The sequence below is a fragment of the Letharia columbiana genome (assembly GCF_014066305.1).
Source record: "Letharia columbiana isolate WasteWater2 chromosome Unknown Sc0000065_s0, whole genome shotgun sequence".
Taxonomy (NCBI): Eukaryota; Fungi; Ascomycota; class Lecanoromycetes; order Lecanorales; family Parmeliaceae; genus Letharia; species Letharia columbiana.
The window spans coordinates 193,518-208,365 of NW_023501109.1; the positions used below are offsets into that span (position 1 = coordinate 193,518).

Below are 14,848 nucleotides of genomic sequence, written 5' to 3' on the forward strand. Positions count from 1 at the left end.
GAGCTGAGAGAAGTTTGTCAGCTAAGGCAAGATAGGTCCCTATGGCTTGAAACTCACATCTTGAGCTCGAGTGTTGAGTGGGGTTGTGGTCTAAAGTAACAGGGACAATGTCGGTGATTGTGAGGATTGAGCAGCAACAGCTCGAGTGTTGAGTGGGGTTGTGGTCTAAAGTAACAGGGACAATGTCGGTGATTGTGAGGATTGAGCAGCAACAGTGAGTCAGATATTTGGTATCTAGAGGATCAATGTCACAATGCATCGACACCGTCACCATGAAGTGGACTAAAATAGTCTCTTGCGATGATCTGCGTCATGTTGATACTGCCGAAACATCAATTCTTCACCGCGGCAACTACCCCTGATCTTGACTCTGGCAATTGAAGCTTTCCTCTACTATTGTCTCAATGCGATGGAGTAGAAGATCATGAAAGAGCCTTGATCTGCCCAAGTCTAGAAGCTTCTCCAACAATCCAACACATACATGCTCTTTACCCTTTCCCTTTGAAGACACATGGTTCCCGCAGCGTCTGATGTTTACCCTCGCTGCTAGGAAGACTCGAGTGAAAAGGGTAAAGACTTCTGGCTTCGACGTCGTACTCAGCGCTCCGTCTACACCGTTTTGGAGAATCTCAAGAATATACGCGAGTCCTTCGCCAGTCCAGGTTTCTAAATCTGATGCGAGGCTCGCGGGCCATGCGTCAGGATCAAGCCGGCACAAGAGTTCCGCCCAGCCTTCGGCTTCGCTGACTGTATCGATATACAAGTTCTGTTTTTCTTCGACGAAGACTACGGTTGATGTCGTTCGGGCTTCTAGAGAGAGATCGGCAACTGAGCGGATGTGCAAAACAGACTTGCCCGGCTTGGTCTGAGTTTCGCCGTCCTGCATGTTGGCTGAGGCAGATTCTATTGCTGAAACCATACCAGTCAGCCGTCCAATAGTTTCCACGCAGAGCTGCATCGAAGTTCGATAACCTTCGCATAAGAACCGAAGTAATCCTTTTTTAGCCGCAGGTGGAGATAGCGATAGAGTATTGGTGCCGTAGTCAGCAGCCGTGGACGTAATCACGGAAAGTATAGTCGAGGCGACCCTTGCTCCTTGGTCTCGGACATCTTCATCGTCATCTACCAGGCTGTCATAGAGTGCCAGATAGACTCCGAGAATCTGAGGATCTGGGACCAGTTGGAAGTTATGGTCCAGTAAGCCATCAAAAAACGCTCTTATTGAGAAGACTACTGCCGTCCTAGTACGAAGATCCTGGCGTACAATGTCAGCAAGTTATACATGCACCAACGTGAAGGACTCACGGAGCGTTCAGCTCCTGCTGTGGAAAGCAGACGGATCCATGCTTGAACTTCAGTGTTAGTGGCATCAAATGCATAGCGTTCTCCAAGAGCATATCCCTGCAAAGCCAGGGTATAATCAAATTGCCGATGATTCTTCGTGATCATTCTGATAGTTGTATCAGAGCATTGCGTTATCTCTGGAGCCCAACGAAGCTCACGAGCGGAACAGAAACGTAGGACGGCCAAGTCGCTCTCATCAGACATATACTGTAGTGCCATATTCACGATCTGAAGCGCATCCTTATCGACTCCTGAGAAATGCCGGAGAGTTTCAGTACTACCATTCCTCTGTGGCCGATGTTTCAAAGCATGCATGTAGTTGGCTAGGTTTATGCAACGCTTTAGGGGGCTACTTTGAAGAGCCGAGGCGGAATACTTCGCTATATTTTCTTGGTCCATCGCCAATACCGGCAATAAGAAAGACTTGGTCTTCTCGCCTGCAATGTCCTCAGTATGCAGCAATGATGGCACGCAAGTGACTTACTGTTGGACAGATTTAAGATAGCAAACAAGTCTGCTAAAATGTTGAGGAATGCTGCGGTAGTGACCGGGCAAGCATTGCGTATAACTAAGGCCTCGAATGAGTCTTCTAACATGGGCGGAATCGCTTCATAAGTGCCTGTCAAAGCGATTAGCAACTTTGGCGGCCCCAGAATGACTGATTCCTACTTAGTAAGTCGCCAAACAGTGGAGCTTCATTACGAGCAAGCAAGAATCGCAGACGGAGGAGTCTCCCATGCAAAGCGTTTTGTGATATCCAATTAGGCGCAAGCAAGCTTGTGACTTCCTCCACGATGCTTGTTTCATCAACAATCAGGCTCAGGGCTTTTGCAGCTTTCTCCCGGATCGACCAGTCAGGCGACTCGTTGTAGTATCGCAAAGCATCAAGAAACAGGCTCTCGTGCTGAGATGGTATACCGGATCTTTCGATTACCTCGAGTGCAGGAAAAACCTTGTGAGCTTGCATCGTCGGGTATAATTCTCTGCCATTGGCTTGCGTTTGGGTCGGTGTTCGGCGAAGTAGTCTTAGTAGAAGCTCTGGTAGGTTGGCATATTTTTGGTATGTCAATTGCGAGAATCGGCGATGTGAGCTGGAGGCTTTGGTGGACGAAGTATCAGTCCCACCATTGAGACGCTTTAACAAAGCTTTGAAAAGCATTAGGCCGCAATTGCGTATGTTCCATCTGATAATCTGTCAGATGTCATCGTATGCTTCTGCAGAAAATGAAGGCAGTCATACATCTGACTTTCAAGGCACGAAGCGGCAATTTCCAAGGTATCCGCAACGTAGATTTCTGTGTTGAGCCCGAATCGTGCATCCGTGAAGATGTCTTTGAGGCAGTTCAGCGCATGCACTTGAGGTAGAGAGCCCAGATCAACCCCGATAGGTGCATCTGCCATGGCTTGCAGGTTTACAACCACATCATCAAAGAACTTGTCTCCTGAATAGGCGGCGAGTACACCAGTGATTATAGCCGGTATACCGGCGGACCTTCTCGTAAGCGAGGAGGCATTGTCCTCGATACTTTTCAACGCAAGCTACCACTGGTGAGCTTTCGTGACAATATACTTCGAGCTGGAGAGATTACCTTATACCAAGTCTTAGGATATTCTCGAACTGCTACTTGGGATGAACGAGCACACATTATGCAGCACGCCGCAAAAGTAAGCGAGACTGTGGAGAAAGCTCCCCGATGACGCAGCTCAGCCAGCTGCGTAAAAGCTTGGAGTCCGAATTCATGATAGCCTTTGTAATCGGTACTCTCGCGGAGAGATGAAGGAATGTAGCCAATATTCATGACCATTGCATGCATCAGTAAACTAGAGACAAGTCAGGTAATGGCCAAGTTTTGTATTAGTGACGTTTCGACGGACCTTGATTCTTTTAAAGCCCGCCAGCAGAATGAAAGTATATCTTTGGTTCCTCTATCCTGTTCACTGAAGTCGTCCTCGCTAATGTCATGGCCCTCTGGAGCATCGAAGCAGAGGACGTCTTGCACTACCTCCCAGACACCAGAGCAAACAGAAAATATTCTTCTATCGAAAACTTCCCATTGGTCCAGCGATGCGTCGAGCGATCTGACGTAGTCGGTGCGGCTGACTATATATCTATATATTCTCCATCAGCTTTTATAGATATTGAGTAGAGAGGAGGATAGGTTACCTGAGAGCGATCAGGTGGCCGTGAAGAGGCCTACTACTGACGGCGAACAGCAGGTCGCCTTTGGCGATATCGACCTCCTCTTCCAGCGTTGATATGACGTGGTCCACTATCAAATAATGACTTTGGTGCCACCCAGCTGGCTTGAAAAGAGTCCCACTGGTTGTGTACAGGAGATTGTTCAGTCTTCCAAAACCGTCTGCGTGATCTGCTCGACCTGTGACTCCGGCTCTGTTCTCAGCCTTGTTCAAGTCGATGAGTATCGGATAATTGGTTTTGCGATGGCCCTCTTCATTGTCGGCTTGATTCCTAGCTTCCTGGTCCAATGAGTCTGCTTTGCCATCCGTTCCCCCTCTGGATATACTTTTTCGTGGGATTGAATTTATCGACAGATGAAGATCGAAGACTGTACTTGCGGATTGGCGGACATCATCAAAGGGGTCAAACAATAACTCAGTAAGGGGCCTTAGCAACAAGCCTCTGGGCAGGTGTTCGTTCAAGGCGTCGAGGTAGTCATTGTGGCTTTTCGACGATAGACTGCGTAGAGCGATAGTTTGCTCCGTCAAGAATTCTAGTATCTTCAGTGCCGTGACATGGCTTTGATATGATGCTGTTGGGCGCAGTTCTTGAAGTAGAAACACCATATACCATTTTCGAAAAGCGAGGTGCTCTTCCAGAATGTGCGGTCCCTCATCAAGCACTTGCTTGATGACATTTCTTGAGCTCACTGGCCCTTCGCCACCAATCCTTGCAACTAATCGGGATGTAATGGAAGTTTGCTCTCTAGTCAAAATGTCTGGATCCTGACCGTGCCTCAACAGAGACACGGTAGCACCTCGAAGTCTCATACAAAGCTTCTTCATCAAAGCGATGAATTCGTTACGCGGCTTTGCATTGACTTCAACATGAAAGTAAGGTATACACTGCTGCACACGACGTAGTACTCGTCTGCAGAATGGTCTTGCAGAAGCCGAAGAAGAGACCAAGAGAGAAAGAGCGGCAAGTCTCACACTTGACGAAGAATGTTCGAGGAGGCTGATCCCAAGATTCGTCAAGTCAAGTGAGGTGCTCTGCCTTTGATCAAAGCATTTCCCGAGGCTAGAGTCTTCGTCTGTTTTTGCCACCAATAAGCATAATTGAATCTCTGAAATACTGCTGGAACCTACATTCCCACGCTGGATGCTTTCGAATGGCAATGTCCTTAGGAATGCCTTTACATCAGCAGGGCCCAGGCGGAACAGACCTGGCAATATGTGAATTTCGAAGACTTCCAAAAGTCCCTGGTGTCGCTCTAGAGTTGCCTTCACAGGGGATATCCACAGTGGTATTACACCATCTTTCGAGACGTGAACGGTATCGCCATTCTGGCTCTTACCAAAGGACTTAAAAAACACGGGCAAGAAACGTCCCACAGCAGGAGCGCAATCGGGATACCGCATCCATTCCAACGCACTCAGTGCAAATTTCTGTACAGACTGATCGACCCGTTCCTGCTGATTATAAAGATCATTGTTGTCCTTTTGCAATGACTCCGTCCGAGAGAGTCTCAGCTCTTCTGGCCTTTTGATTTGGACAATTTCGACAGCAGAAAGGAGATCTCTGCTAAGGAAGTGCTCCAATACTTGTATTGCAGGCTTGATATCTGCAAAGTCATGTTGCTTGCGGATAGCTCGAATAGCAATACAACTAGCAGTCCCGAGCAGGAAGTCTCTTTCTGTATCTACAGGATGCTTCGATAATAGGCGTGCTAGTGTCAGTAGAAGCCTTCTCAGTGGCTTGGGTTTGTTGTTATCTGATCTTGTAATGTAGACATTGAAAGCTCGTGTCCATATCTCCGGATTGTAGGAGAGATCTCGAATTCGATGTTCATAAGAGGCACTACACTGTTCAAGAAACCCGCAAAGAGCATTCAGGGCGGCAGCCCCATGTGTAAGAGAAAGCTCCGTTGAACTAGCGGTCTGCAAGAGGTCTTGTAGAATGGACTGAATGTGCCTTGTCGTCCGTTAGTAGTCTTCTTCAGCCTGACGGCGGATTCCATACGCAATGACACCCTCCTCGAGAACGTCCACATTATTCGGAATAAGCCCCGTCAAAGACTTGCTCAATTGACGCAGTGAATCCTCAGATAGTATTGCTTTATTTTCATTGCTGCCATTGACGAGGTCTTGAGGTTCGCGTTCTCTGTTGAGCTCCATTGCGTAGATGTGCAAAAGCCATCGCCATTCATCAGCTACCAGATTCCAAGTAAGACTTCGCCTTTGCTCTCACAATGTATGAAACGTGATGGCGAATGGCCACGCGCAAAATCGTGACTAGAGTTCTATTCCCGGAAAGGCAACTTTGCCGACACAGCCAATCATATCGACCTCGAACAATTTTTGGCCTACTCACAACCAAATGCGACAGCTCCAAGTCCTCCACCACGTATAATTTTGGCTCTCCTTCACATCCTCAACCCGCCACTATGTCTCTCTGGGGTACTCTCACAGGCCAAAAGTCATCCTCTTCATCCTCTAGCTCTTCATCCTCTCACGACCCATCCTCATCTGCATTACCATCATCGAGTGCCCCCTACCAACCCACCGCTTTCGATCCCGCCTCGGCTCAGGATGTCTCCTCATTTCTCGATCCTGCTGCACTCCCAGACCCATCTCGACTTCACCCTCTCGCCGGCCTGAATCAAGATACCCTAGACTACCTGACACTCGACGAATCCGCCCTCTCCGACCTCCCTGGCTCCCAATCAGCACTACCCTCTCGCGGTTGGTCCGACGACCTCTGCTATGGTACTGGCGTGACATATCTCTCCGCTCTCACGCTGGGCGGAACATGGGGCATGATAGAGGGACTTCGAAAATCTCCAGCCTCAGCACCCCCAAAACTGAAGCTGAATAGTGTATTGAATAGTATGACGAGAAGGGGGCCTTTCTTGGGAAATAGCGCGGGGGTGATTGCTATGGTCTACAACGGGATAAATTCGACGATTGGATATTACAGGGGGAGGCATGATAGTGCCAATAGTATCATGGCAGGGGCTTTGAGCGGGATGCTGTTCAAGAGTACGGGAGGGGTAAGGCCGATGATGATTAGTGGAGGGCTGGTTGCTTCAGCGGCTGGAGTGTGGGCGGTGAGTTCACTGGTGTGGGATCTCTGGGCGAGCAAGGCTGACGAATTTGTGCTACAGCTGACAAGGAAGACGATTTTTTGAGCTGTGTGAAACGACATCACAAATGCCTAATATATCGCTACAATCGCGATTGGAGATCTGTCATACATCCTTCTACCCTTGACTTTTAGCGTTCTCTCTTGCATAGACAGATATATCCTCGTCATCAGGTGGGCCTGCTGGCTCAGATTCTTCACTCTCAAGGGATGTGCTCTTTTCGAGAGCTCTGTATCAACGCACAGTTATGCAGCATGGCGTTGTGTTTGTAGGACTTCATTACACAGAACTTAATGCATTTGTTGAGGTGCTTGGAAGTTGAGCAGGAGCTATGACGAAAACTCTTCTCCCTTCTTCATGTTCCCGTTCACCTTTCAAGATAGTCCGCCTCTAGGCGCGTCTACGCTCCAAAAATGACGCACCGGAGATACTGCATAGAAGGCTCCCGCTGCAGTCCAGAATGCGTGATACTGTGAAGCAGCAGTGAAAAGGAAATAGCGACGAAGGGTAGGGAGCCCAAAGAAAGTGCAGGAATCTGAGGGAAGGAGCCAGCGCGCACCACGGAGGAGCCTCCGAAAACAATCATATTATCATGACAACGTACATTAAACCAATCGAGAGTGCAAGAGTGTGTCTTTTGCGAAGTGTGACAGTGTTTCTGCCGTCATCGCCAAGTGACGATGAATGCCCCCGGAGCCTCAACCTCTGATCCATCTCAACACAAAATAAAACGCGTCACCATCAACACTTCTCTCAGCACCCTTAGCCCCACCCACCATGAAGCCATGAACACCGCCACGGTTCCAGTCCAGCCAGGCGCGCGGGGCGGTAGAGTCTTAGACATGCGCGATGTTATATTATGGCAACAAGAGCAAGCCCAACGCCAGGGCGAACTAGGCTTCACGACGAACTTTCCGGACCCTTCAGAGATCTTTAAACCCTTCACAATAAATCCTGATACTGAAGACGAGCTTCCAGCCGAAGATCGCGCTGCGGTCGTCGCAGCCATGCAAGAAACCCACAGAGCAATAATCCAGCTCCATCAACGCAAGATTCTCATGGATGAAGCTGGACCTCTCTTGGCGCGCACGGAGATGAGTGTGAATCAAAAGTTACTGGCTGCTGGTGTACCTGAGCAAGAGCTTCCAAACAAGAGCCTAAGACAAAAGATTGTGCAGTTAGTCGAGCTTAAAGAGCCGCCACCCAAAAAGAATTTTGCGGCCGTGTTGGTGGACATAGCCTCAACCATCAAAGGACGAAGCCATATGCTGGAGGTCAATTTGCCGCTCAAGGCATTCTTGGCAGAAGTCTACGCGTTGCTAGACGAAGTTGTGAAGGCTTTGTTGTCTGAGAAAGGGCTTTCCTATGAGCGAGGAGGCGCATGGAAATATCAGCTAGTCGACCAGATTCAGTCTCAACTGCTCATGCACAGATCTTTGCCCCTGGAGACCGATCTCGACTACAAATTGATGCTGCAGCAAATGTCGAGGGTTGGCGATGGAGAGGCGCCTGTAGCTGTGCTTACGCAGGTATGTCTTCGTCATTTATTTAATTTTCGAGCAAGTACATGCTCATTGTTACGTAATCAGGGCGGTCTCGCAAGGCCTATAAACATAAGCGGAGCTAATGCGAAGGCGAAGGCAAGGGGACATAGCATGAGCGATGCGCTCGAAGTGTCGGACGAGGATGACAATGTGTTCGGGGTGCTCGACGAAGATGGTAAGCCTTTCTTCGAGCCTTTGGACATGGATAGGATGTCCAAGAAGTATGCGAGGATTGGGGATGATCTCACAGAGGAAAACGGGATTCATGGATTCTGGCGATGAATTGCCACCGAGTCACCGAGTTCCAGAGCTTGGGCGTGTATCAAAAGCTGTCCCGGATAGCGTGGAACGTTTTTTGAAAGAATAGCATACAAGCACATATTACCGCACCATACAAGGGCGTGTTGTCAGATTAGATCAAGTAATTTCACCATCATCGACGGTATCGCGAACCCAACAAAGGCGATCTGGCATCCTGGCTGAAACCATCACAAAAACGGAGGCTTCATTCAAGGCTGTCGAGACTTCCTCATCAAGCCCACATTAGAACACAGTTCCATAGTAGTCGTCAAGCGTTGCTCTATCATCATTCAACACAATTAAAGAGAAAAAACAATTAAATCGGTGCCTGCAAATTAAGAGCTTGAATGATCGACAATTTTATGCCGCTAAGGCCGCTAGCGCGACCCAGTGAAAGTGGGCCGACACAGATAAAGGGTTCAAGTTCCCCCGAAAATTGAAGGCGGATCCGAGGTCGCGAGTTCGAATTATGCAAATCTTGGCATCTTCTGCATAGCACGCATAATCTTTGTGCAAGCGAATTGTTACAGCTTTACTCTATTGGGAAGGTTCGACTGATATTGAGACAACACACATTGCACATTCCTGAGACATTACAGAGACATAGCAGATCTTTCTTCAATTAGCCTGGACTCGTTGCGCTCCGCCCCACTTCAGTGTTCATAATGGATGATTTCGAAGGTTCCTACGCACCGCAATCACCAGATCTTTCCGGGTTCCAAACATTCGACGATCCAGATCCGTTTTCAGCTCCCTACTACCCACCCCAGCAAACTTCCTACCAACCTTCATATCTCCAGCAGCCCTCGAACCACGACCCATTCTCGTTCGACCAACCACCACCACAACACCAACAACAATCATTTCCAGCCCAATATCAACCACCAATCATGCCCCCCACGAACGGAAAAGCCAAATCTCGCGCCAAAAGTGAGGAAGACGAGTTCACTCCGGAGGCACCAGCAAAGGCGAAAGGTCCAGGCCGCAAGTCAAAGAAACAGAAGGTCGAGGAAGAAGTTTGTGCTAAGCCGGCGCCAGGGGTGGAGGAAGGCATTGAGGTGAAGACAAAATTTCCGGTCGCGAGGATAAAGCGCATCATGCAGGCGGATGAGGATGTGGGCAAGGTGGCGCAGGTTACGCCAACCGCTGTTTGTAAGTTCGCCCACCCCTTACTGCCGGACCCCACTCCGACAAACGAAACGCAAGACTGACAGCTTTCGTGTTATAGCCAAAGCGCTCGAACTTTTCATGATCTCGGTGGTTACCAAAGCGGCCAACGAGGCACGAGCAAAACAGTCAAAGCGCGTCACGGCAGCCCATCTGAAGCAAGCGGTGGTGAAAGACGACCAGTTGGATTTCTTGGCGGATATCATATCAAGGGTGCCGGATGCACCTACGGCATCGAAGAAGGAGAAAGAGGAGGAAAGTGAGGAGGGTGGAGAAGGGAAGCGGAAGAAGAAGGGTGGGATCAAGAGAAAGAAGAAGGACGATGATGACTTCTAAAGGAAGGTTCGGAGGACGTGGGAGGTTTCAATTCTGTGTGTTGGGGTCCATGCAGGCATGCTTGCTTGCTTGCTTTATCTTAAGCGATAAACAATAAGCATTTTGGCTAGAATGATGCTAGGGCAGTGAACATCTCTTTCCCACTCTGCAATATTGACACCGCAATTCTCTCCGTGAACATGTCGCTTTGTTGGAGGATTTCCAGGGTTCCAGTAACGAAAAATCTTGCCCGAATGACACACAAGCTGCACAAGTATCCCTTCACATTGTCAATGTAACGGTTGCGACCCATCTTTTGAGCCTGTGAGCCTGTGAGCCTGTAGGGTCGAGTGCAAGAGTGGCGTGAGATTTGCCTCGGTTCCTCAGACGCTATTCCCAAGCCCGGGCCTACCCTATCGGGTTAGGGGCGGAACAATTCCGCGCTCGGACTGGGCACAAAAGTATTCGACAACGGCTAATCCTCGGGAAGACCCAGACGCGACTCCACCGCCCTGGTTGTTTGGGTTGGTGCTTGGGCGAGCTCACGATCATGGACCTAGTAAGCCTTGCACCCATTTGATTCTTTTCTATGCTAATGATCATAGCTGTCGAAGCTTGTAGGGAGCAGCGGTGCCTCTCCAGCCAAGCAAGTAGGATTCAACTCTCCCCAACAGCGCTCGATCCGCTTCAAGAAGCTGCACGATCAGCTACAGGTATGCTCTCTATGAGGCCTTGCTTAGATTATCGCTGACTTATATAGTAGCATATATGGCGCCGCAACATATCTACCAAGCAAGACGTCCCAATAGAGCCAGTCTTGGCCTGCTTCGAAGACGTAAAAAAGACCCTCCAGGATGAAGTACAAACACCGGAACCTCACCTTTGTGCACGACATGTGTCTACATTCCAGATATACTCAACGTTGAGCCAAGTGGCTTCAACGTATCACAATGAGCCCATCATCCAAGTAACGCTGGATATCTTGAAGATCCTTATCGATTGCGAGGAGGTGGATTTCCTAAAGGAAAAGGCCTTCGCAGACGCTTTACTTGGTTTTGTCGGTACAGTTTCTACTACAGGACCTCTGATGGTCTCGGTAGACACAGAGGGAAGAATCGTAGAAGTGCTGTTTGCGATTGCTTCCAAGTTACGCCTTCAGCCAAACCTACTGCCCACCTGGTTCCGACCGAACACGACGGCAGGAGAACGAGATCTTGGACCTCATACAAGAAAAGACAAGGACGTCTTCCCACTCTTCTATTTCACATTGGACTATGTACACCACGATGGGAGAGTGGGAGACTTCGCTAGAACGGGGTTGCTTTACATCATCGAATCGGCGTCTCATTCCGAAGCACTGGAGAGTTGGATTGTGGAGAGCGATCTCGCAACCTTGATGGCAAGTGGTTTGGGAGCGCTCTACAGCCAGCTCAGTAGGAAACTTGTCTTGTCTTTCACTAAAGACACCATACCTGCGATTCTATCATTCTCCGACACGCCTCGACCGAAGACGCCCTCTGATGCCGAAAAGACAACTTCTTCAGACTTTCAAGCCCATCTATCAACATTTCTCTCATATCTGGTCTTCTGGCAGGATGTCCTCGAGCATTGTGGCTCTGAGGATGTCAAGCGCAGCTTGCTTGATCATTTCAAATTTCTCTTCTTGCAACAACTACTCTATCCTTCTTTGATGGAGTCTTCAGACGCTGATGGCGGATCATCCGTGGCTGTTTTAACATATTTGCGATGCATCGTAGAGTCCATCGACAACCCTGAACTCATACACTTGACATTGCAGTATTTACTGGCGATCCCTGACATCCCAGAAGATGAACGTAAGCCAGCGAGACCAGCTACGCTGGCTCGTCGCCGAAAGTCGCAAACACTCGTCACAACCCTGACCCACGTTCAAGAGAAGCCCATGCCCGACCTTTTCACTCTTGTCGACCTTGTTATCACGAGCCTTCGATCTCGCAACCAGCAAACGGTCACAGCAACTCTCCGACTCGTCTCTGTCATTCTACGTAGCCAACACCAATTTGCGGTGTCGACTATAATTAAGACTCAATACTCTGGAAATCTACCTGTCCGCACGATAGGCGCTCATTACAGAGATACCGCCCTTTTATTCTCAATGGCCGAGGACATTATGTTTCATGACGATCTACGAGAGGCTTACGATACACATTTAGAAGACGCGAGGACGCTTCTTGAAAACCACTGCTGCTCTCCGTTGCTACTTGCGTTACCAGTCTCTAAAACGGCGCTACGAAACGAGAATTCTACTCATTTAGTGAAAGGTGGTGATGCACTGAATTCGCATTCGATAAGACCTGATGATCCATTACTCCGGGCTTTGATCTCGTTGTTGGAAAATTTCCTTGCGAACGACATTGCCACGAATCTAGATCTCACCCAAGCTCTTGCAACACTGATTTCTTGTGGCAATACGCGCCTGGAAAGCTGGCTCCTTCAGGAGCCTGCTGATTACGATGCTTCCTCCAAACAAAGCGCGGTCTCCGATGATGGGCTCGATGAGTCTGACCACGATGATACAATCACGCTCAACAACCACATTGGTGATACCAAGCAGAATGCCGAATCCCCCAAAAGGACTTCTCCTCCTGAGTCGTACGTAGCTAATCATGTTGCTTCGCCTGTGTTCGCTGCTCTAGACTCTCTGGTCCAGCAAGTCGAAACCTTCCGCCATGACATCCAGGAGTTCGACACGTATCTTGCTGAGCGACGACACGTCTTTAAGGTCGGCGACGACATTGATAAGGATGTAGCCAGTGGCTCCAGTGGCCCATCGCGAAGATCAGAAGACTCGACTAGATCGACCCAATCAAAGGCTGGGAATGCCGCGCAGATTGGTTCTATCTCGGAGCGGCTTCTGTCTGAGAATTCCTCAGCTAACATATCACGGTCTAGCTCTCCACGAGGCCGACAACTAGATGTTCATTCGACGCCCAATCTTGTCGGTCGGCTGACCCATTTTAAGATCTCTCCGTCACCGAGCCCCTCTAGGATGGAGTCAAGGGCGTTCTCGCCATCGCCGCTGCGGAAAGACTCTATCACGTCTACACCCCAAAAACGTGTCATCACGCCCATGGGTCCTGCAGATGCTCTACGTCAGCAGGTGAAGATCAGGACAAAAGACCGTATTGATAGGAATCACATGGGAGATGTTGGAAGCAGTGAAACAAGTAGTACACGAAGCGGATCCGTCGTGCCGGACACGCAGACTGCCGAAGAGTTCAAAGAGACCACTCTTAGTCACCTTTTGACGAACATTATCATCCTACAAGAATTCATACTGGAACTCGCAGCTATTATCCAGGTTAGAGCCAGCTTATTTGGAGAGGTCGAGTTTGGATAAAGTCCTCACGAGATCTATTCATTCACATATTTTCACTCTGACAGCAGAGACACCTAAACCAATCTCTTTCTCTTCCTTGTCTCTGACAATTCTTCCCATCTCTTCAGGCTTGCAGTAAATGTATGTGCACCATTGTTCAGACTGAATTCTACAGAGGGTCGACTGTTTTGATTTCGAGCCATCGTACAGCTGCATGCCCAACTCCATCCGAGCCAAGTGAGCCCGACTCCTTCGGCCTAAGCTCAGCAAGGAAAACGTTTCAATCGATCTGAAGTCTGTCTTTTCCTGCCCTGCCAAGCTTCACTTCCTCATCACCAACGACCCTCTTCCCCCAAAGCTTTACTTCCCGTGTCTGCTTGCAAGAGCTCACATTGTTAGTAACCATAGCGCCCCCAATCTCAATCCTCAGCATCCAGTCGTTGTGATCAGCAGCAGCTGTGACAATCTTTGGCTTAGCGTTCTCCCATTTGTACTTCCTTTCTTCATCGATATCCAAGTCTCTCCCTTGAACCTCATTCCTCGTTGCGTCGCTCATCCTCAAACATCTAAATCCTATGACCATGAGGGGATCGGGGTAGTAGGTACAGCCAGAATTCGCTTCCCAACGACCCCAAGTGACCTTCGCCGCTGCCATATAATGCGGTGCTTGTGAGAGAGACGCTTGACCGATGATGATGATGTCGGTGATTGGGATGATGTCGCCTTCGCCGGCCTCTGGGCGTCTTGTTGGTGTTTCCTCCAATATGGTTTGGCGTTCGACGGTTGCAGGCGAGGTCAGAGCGGTACATGAATTGGGTTGGGCGAGGGTAGAGTCCTACGGGGTTGTCCGAATGAGAAGAATGAGAAGGATTAGAAGGGGGCTCGGCGGCGATTTTATGGTAGAGGCTGGATTGATCAGATAAAGTGGTATGCATTGTTGCGGGCCAGAGGAAGGGATTGCTGTCTGGTGGATGTTTCTACAGAGGGACGGAATGGGCTTGGATAAAGATGATGGCGCTTCTACCATCTACTGGGCTAGACGCGGGTGCAATATATAGATAATGGTGGCTATCGCTATATGTTGGAGATGGAATCGTGCTAGAGGTCTCGTCGATGATTGTTGCAAGATTGCAGGATTCAGCGGGTTTTCTACAGCTTTTACGGGTCAAGTGAAGGCAATTGTAATACAGGGATATTTTGCATCGCTGTGAAAGCGGAAGATCCAGCCGCCATGCGAGGAAGTTGGTCAAAAGGAGCGGTTGAGCTATCGGAGTAGGGTCCATGGCTGTGGGTAAAGCGAGAAGGGGGCGCAGAAGTGGAGAGAGATGCGGTCTGGAAGGGTCCTTCTATTATCGCCTGCTGGAACAGCAATGATGATTCCTTGGCGCCGAAGACATGGTCACGGAAATAGGTATGAAGAGATTCTGTTGTGAAGATCATCGAAAGTGACGAATCGCTCTCAGGTAAAGCTAAAAGCCTTCCCTTCTGGTTCGGAC

The 14,848-nt window shown here is 49.2% G+C and overlaps 6 protein-coding genes across 6 annotated transcripts; 4 read left to right on the plus strand and 2 right to left on the minus strand.

Moving 5' to 3' along the window:
* Nucleotides 1-352: 352 nt before the first annotated feature.
* Nucleotides 353-5,700, minus strand: HO173_011655 (uncharacterized protein; the record flags this gene model as incomplete). Its single annotated transcript, XM_037313534.1, has 9 exons — nt 353-1,255; nt 1,306-1,781; nt 1,829-1,963; nt 2,014-2,528; nt 2,585-2,883; nt 2,934-3,165; nt 3,220-3,453; nt 3,509-5,497; nt 5,546-5,700. 9 exons carry the CDS (start codon nt 5,698-5,700, stop codon nt 353-355), a joined length of 4,938 nt encoding a protein of 1,645 aa, XP_037159622.1.
* Nucleotides 5,701-5,969: 269 nt separating this feature from the next.
* Nucleotides 5,970-6,713, plus strand: HO173_011656 (uncharacterized protein; the record flags this gene model as incomplete). Its single annotated transcript, XM_037313535.1, has 2 exons — nt 5,970-6,632; nt 6,690-6,713. 2 exons carry the CDS (start codon nt 5,970-5,972, stop codon nt 6,711-6,713), a joined length of 687 nt encoding a protein of 228 aa, XP_037159623.1.
* A 635-nt stretch (nt 6,714-7,348) lies between these two features.
* Nucleotides 7,349-8,494, plus strand: HO173_011657 (uncharacterized protein; the record flags this gene model as incomplete). The annotated part of the gene is made up of 2 exons (XM_037313536.1): nt 7,349-8,197; nt 8,258-8,494. The coding sequence occupies 2 exons, from the start codon at nt 7,349-7,351 to the stop codon at nt 8,492-8,494; spliced, it is 1,086 nt and encodes a 361-aa protein (XP_037159624.1).
* Nucleotides 8,495-9,177: 683 nt separating this feature from the next.
* On the plus strand, nt 9,178-10,015 carry HO173_011658 (uncharacterized protein; the record flags this gene model as incomplete). The annotated part of the gene is made up of 2 exons (XM_037313537.1): nt 9,178-9,664; nt 9,741-10,015. The coding sequence occupies 2 exons, from the start codon at nt 9,178-9,180 to the stop codon at nt 10,013-10,015; spliced, it is 762 nt and encodes a 253-aa protein (XP_037159625.1).
* A 529-nt stretch (nt 10,016-10,544) lies between these two features.
* On the plus strand, nt 10,545-13,373 carry HO173_011659 (uncharacterized protein; the record flags this gene model as incomplete). The annotated part of the gene is made up of 3 exons (XM_037313538.1): nt 10,545-10,553; nt 10,600-10,707; nt 10,758-13,373. 3 exons carry the CDS (start codon nt 10,545-10,547, stop codon nt 13,371-13,373), a joined length of 2,733 nt encoding a protein of 910 aa, XP_037159626.1.
* A 259-nt stretch (nt 13,374-13,632) lies between these two features.
* On the minus strand, nt 13,633-14,792 carry HO173_011660 (uncharacterized protein; the record flags this gene model as incomplete). Its single annotated transcript, XM_037313539.1, has 2 exons — nt 13,633-14,187; nt 14,541-14,792. 2 exons carry the CDS (start codon nt 14,790-14,792, stop codon nt 13,633-13,635), a joined length of 807 nt encoding a protein of 268 aa, XP_037159627.1.
* Nucleotides 14,793-14,848: the final 56 nt, after the last annotated feature.